The sequence below is a fragment of the Glycine soja genome, chromosome 17, assembly GCF_004193775.1.
Source record: "Glycine soja cultivar W05 chromosome 17, ASM419377v2, whole genome shotgun sequence".
Taxonomy (NCBI): Eukaryota; Viridiplantae; Streptophyta; class Magnoliopsida; order Fabales; family Fabaceae; genus Glycine; species Glycine soja.
In genome coordinates this window covers 27,168,632-27,173,879 of record NC_041018.1, presented here as the reverse complement: position 1 = coordinate 27,173,879, position 5,248 = coordinate 27,168,632, and the positions used below count along the sequence as shown (strand labels likewise).

General features: G+C 34.0%; 1 protein-coding gene across 1 annotated transcript; it reads left to right on the top strand.

Annotated features, from left to right (window-relative positions):
- Positions 1–1,087: 1,087 nt before the first annotated feature.
- On the top strand, positions 1,088–4,988 carry LOC114393972 (D-amino-acid transaminase, chloroplastic-like). Its single transcript, XM_028355501.1, has 5 exons — positions 1,088–1,311; positions 1,416–1,462; positions 2,823–3,001; positions 3,085–3,764; positions 4,564–4,988. The coding sequence occupies exons 1-5, from the start codon at positions 1,164–1,166 to the stop codon at positions 4,656–4,658; spliced, it is 1,149 nt and encodes a 382-aa protein (XP_028211302.1). The 5' UTR covers positions 1,088–1,163; the 3' UTR covers positions 4,659–4,988.
- The last annotated feature ends 260 nt before the right edge of the window (positions 4,989–5,248 follow it).

Here is a 5,248-nt window from a genome sequence, read left to right as displayed (position 1 = left end):
TGTTTCATTGGACCAAAAATATTAATAAGTTACCATTATTGAACGAGTTAGTAGTTTTTTTATTGGACCTAAATATCAGTATATTTTTATTAGACTAATTTATTAGACCCAAAATTTCGTTTTATTTAAGGGTAAAATATAATTCTAGGATAAATTTTCATTATTTTTTTATCGTTACAAGCATAACATTACAATAATCGCTTAAAATATATTGCCAAACATAATTTAAAACAAACATAATAATAACGATAATATTGATTATCAACCATAATTTGTCTATCACAATAGAAATTATCCAAAATAAACAATGTACCAGTTTATCAAAATAAAACATTGTAATAGTATATCAATCATTACAAATTTTTCAAATTACCCTAATAGATAAATATATCTCATATTTCACTTATTCAAATCTTGACTATTTTATTAATAGTGACAGACGAAAGTTAATGACCGAATATATTTGACCCACTTTTTACACTTTCAAGGACTAAATTTTATATTTTTATCTCTCAGGAATACATTTGTCAATAAATTACACATTCAAAGACAAAAGTGACTATTTACCATTCATATTCGGAGAGAGTGGACAAACGAAAAGTTAAGAAAAATAGTATATGACAAATATGTTTCTGTGTTGACAATTAGAGATGATCAAGTTAATAATCATTTCAATAACAAATTCGTCCCTTGTGCCACATAGGTGATTTTATTAATGGTAACGAACGAAAGTTAACGCCCATGTATATTTGTCGCACTTTTTACAATTTCGAGAACTAAATTTTATATTTTCATCTTTTAGGACAGATCTATCTTACACGTGTAAATACAAAAGTGACTATTTACCCTTTTTAAATATTTGTCATTAATATTCATTTCTCTTCTAATTTATCATTAATACTCATCTTTTTTTATAATATATTTAGTCCAAAGATAATTAATACAATAAGCATTATAGATAAAATCTTATAAAAAAGTAAATTTTATTTTAAATTTCAGTCATATAAATAATAATTGAGAGAATAATAATAATAAATAAATTAATGTATATTTAATTGTAAAGCACAAAACGAAGCCAACTACTACTACTATTACCACTTCCCAATCTCACTCTGCTTCCGTTCTCACTTTCTCTCACACCTGAAAAGTGAAAACTCATCATCATGTTCTCTCTCCAACAATTCCTTCCACACACTTCCTCTAAACTGCTTGACCATTCTCTTTCCTTAAAGCGCCACGGCCACCGCCGCTTCCACCGCCACTGCCCCACCACTCTCAGCAGTTCCCACCAATCCGGACCCTCGCTTTGTGGTACGCTGCTGCTGGCTTCGCCTCTGTTATGGTTCAATTCAATTGGCATCGTTAAGTTTATGCTAATGATTGAAACTAATAATATGGTGGCGTTGACTTTGCAGATTCCAAAACTCAAGTGTCTCGTGTTCCGCTTTTGACTTCCACTCAGGTCTAGCATCTCTTTTGACCTACACTTTTTCTTTGTGCATTGGGTTGGGAAATATTTTGATTATACATCAATAAATAACAATTCACTCTCACTTAAGGGGAATTTGAACGATATAGGTATTTTTTTAAAGCTAAATATCACTTTGGGGTGATCTTCAAACAATTTACTGAGTGATTTCTACCGCTGAGCACTTCGGATAAAGCAAGATTCAAAACTAACTTTAGTTAGGGTCATCGTTTCATCCGCCCTTCCACTTCTTGAGCTGACCCAGCACGTAGGAAATTGGTGGCACTAGTCAACTCAACTCCACCTAGTGACATCACTTTGAAGAGTGTCACTAGTTCAAGTGTGAATAACTTGGTGACGCTACCTTGAGTGACTTCACCCATTCAAACACGTTTTTCCAAACTAGTCAAACGTGCATGGATGACTGCACTTAGTTGAAAAATGTGTTGAACTGAGTGAAGACACTCAGTGTGACGCCACCAAGTCTTTTACACACCTGAACTAGTTACACTCTTCAAAGTAGTGCCACCGGATAGAGTTGAGTTGATTGACACCACCAATTTTCTAGGTGGCAAGAATCATCTAGTTTGGTAAATTGTTTGAAAACCACCCGAAGGTGGTATTTAGTTTAAAAAAAGTACCTATATTGGTCAAATTCCCCTCACTTAAGATTAAGTTTATGTAAGATTATATCTGTATATCTATATCCATACAGGCAATATCAATTATTTTCACGTTGATATCATATGATGTGTGTGAAAAATACTAACAACACTAATAATGTAAATTAATTTTACATTGTCATTTGATCAGAAATCATATATGATAAGTTTATTGACTTACAAATAACAACCATAAAACTCATACCAACCGTGATCTCTAATTGGTTAACAATGTAAAAGTTTTTACATTGACTTTGCATAGTCATTAGACTCTACTTTGGGTCCCATTTTTCATTTGATGGGTCCCATTGTCAATTTTTTGGGATGTGGGACTCATAAATTTCAACCATCAAGTGATGGTATTCCAAAGAGAATGTTAAAAAATATTTTAACACTTCTTGCTCTCTCTCTTTCTATATATATATATGGTTTTCCTTAAAAGAAGTGTTAGTAAAACACTCTCTAATACTGTCTTTGTAACACTCATATTTGATGAAATTTTTGTGTATTCCACTAATTATGTGGGTCTCATTCCCATTTGATGAGTTCCATTCCTAAAGTGATGGAACTCACATAAAATTGTTTTTTGTAACCAAAGAGAGGGGGGAATCAGAAAGGACAATTATTTATTTTGAATATGTAACTATGGTGTTTCTAATCGTATCCTTTTTTTTTCCTCTTGAATTTATAAGGCCTATGAAAAGCTAAAAACATTTAGAGAAAATATAAAGGGCAAGCAACAATTCCTTGCCATGTATTCTAGTATTTTTGGTGGGATAACAACAGACCCAGCTGCTATGGTTATTCCTATGGATGACCACATGGTCCACAGAGGCCACGGTGTCTTTGATACTGCAGCAATAATGGATGGGTCAGTGATTTTCACCTCATAATAACTACTCTTTTGTTTTCTGCCTTTTAAAGCAGTCAAATGATGTATTTTGTGCATTATAGATACCTATATGAGCTAGATCAACACCTTGATCGCTTTTTAAGGTCAGCATCCATGTCTAAAATAGATCCCCCATTTGATCGAGGAAGCATAAGAAGAATACTCATACAAACTGTAAGTGCTTCCAAGTGTAGAAAAGGATCACTAAGATATTGGCTCTCGGCAGGACCTGGCGACTTTCAGTTATCTCCCTCTTGTTGCCACCGATCAAGTCTGTATGCGATAGTAATACAGGATCTGTCACCATCCTCACCTAATTTCAGGGGCGTTAAAGTTGTCACTTCATCTATTCCCATTAAACACCCCAAGTTTGCTATCACTAAGAGTGTGAACTATCTTCCAAATGTGCTCTCAAAGGTGGAAGCTGAAGAAGCTGGTGCTTTTGTAGGCATTTGGCTTGATGGTGAAGGTTTTGTTGCTGAAGGGCCTAATATGAATGTGGCCTTTGTCACTAAAGATAAGGAACTTATAATGCCACACTTTGACAAAATTCTAAGTGGCTGCACAGCTAAGAGAGTTTTAACCCTTGCTGAGAGCTTGTTAAGGGAGGGTAAGCTTAAAGGGATAAGGGTGAAAACTGTGACTGTCGAGGAAGGTAAGCAAGCAGATGAAATGATGCTTCTTGGCAGCGGAGTTCTTGTTTGCCCTGTAGTGCAATGGGATGAGCAGGTTATTGGTGATGGTAAGTGCTTTTACTACTTGCAGCAAAAAATGATATGATTTAATATATGCACTCAAGTAAACTGTACCAAAAAAATATGCACTCAAGTAAATTCTGTGTATGCTTTTCAAAGTTTTTTTTAAGGCTTGAGTTAACTCAAATGATAGGAACTTCTTACCGGAGTTTAGACAATTGTATTCTTTTTGTTTTGTCATTTTGTTCTTTAAAATAGTGACTGAGATGCATATTCTTTCCTGTCAGTATTTTTTAAACCGACTTGTTTTCATTTTACTGCTAATTTGGGTGCTGTTGATAATAATTGTAACTGTAGCATTCTACTTTCCAAATTGGTAAATAAGTAATAGAATTGGCTCCTGACCTGCTAGGGTTAAGGTTAAGGGAATGTCTGTCAAGTTCGCTTTGCCTCATATTCGTGTCATGTTGACGGTTTGATCATTCTAAGGAATCCTAATGGATATTTACTTTGTTTCTCTCCACAAAATTTTAATCTCCAAAAGTTACACATTCGTTTCTTGGTCCTTTGTAGCTAAACTTAAAAACTGATCATGGTATGTTGTTTGGTCGAGGTCTTTTGACATGCAATATTTTAATCATTAACAGATTCAATGTTGCTTGTTTTTACGAATTGTTGATAACTTGCATTGTGCATTTCTTGTCTATGGGGCCTTTTAATTAACATTTGCTCTCTTGATTTATAGTTTGCTTGGTCCATCAGAAATGTCATTTTTGTAATCCTTATTTGATTAAATGTTATTTACCTTTTCATGGGCTGATTGGTTTTGTCATGCATTCCTTGTAGGCAAAGAAGGCCCTATAACGCAGGCTCTCTTAAATCTAATTGTTGAGGACATGAAATCAGGTCCCTCCACTGTTCGTATACCTGTTCCTTATTGACACAACTTTATTTCCTTCTCTTCATTTTGTAATGAAGATTAATCAGTAGTTGTGATGCCCCTACTTCTACAGGGAGGAATGACTATTAATAACTTCATTGTCTAATGGTTTTTAGAGCTTGTAGTGTTATAAGAAACTCTATTCCATGGAGCTTAGTTTTCAAATGTTTTTGTGGTCTCATGAACTTTTTTTTTGAGACTTGCTAGTTGTTAGTGAAAAATTTGACTCATTCTTCTTTCCGTATCTTATGAAGGGACAACTTGCTGCTGCTAATACGTGTGTACTTTGACTTTGTTGTTGGAAATTTGTGAAGCATGAGTTTATGTACAATGATACTGTTACACTGTAGTGCAAAAGCCGTTTCACAAATAAGATTTAACTAACGAAGAGGGAACAGAAAAAGTTTCAAAGTTCATTACAGACAAACCGTGTAAAACTCCACGCTGAAGATTTTCCATCACAAATTTGTAAATCAACTAAAAAATTCCATGATAAAATTCAATTGGTGACAAAATGGAATGACGCTTTCTTCTAATATCATATGTATCTAAACATTACATAGGGCTCTAACTAATTTGAGTCAAGTTGAG

Excerpts from the sequence above, each read along its gene's own strand:
- LOC114393972 (XM_028355501.1), top strand. The coding sequence starts at position 1,164 with ATGTTCTCTCTCCAACAATTCCTTCCACACACTTCCTCTAAACTGCTT. Across the intron at positions 1,463-2,822 it reads CGCTTTTGACTTCCACTCAG|GCCTATGAAAAGCTAAAAAC; the intron begins GTCTAGCATCTC and ends TGAATTTATAAG. Across the intron at positions 3,765-4,563 it reads TGAGCAGGTTATTGGTGATG|GCAAAGAAGGCCCTATAACG; the intron begins GTAAGTGCTTTT and ends CATTCCTTGTAG.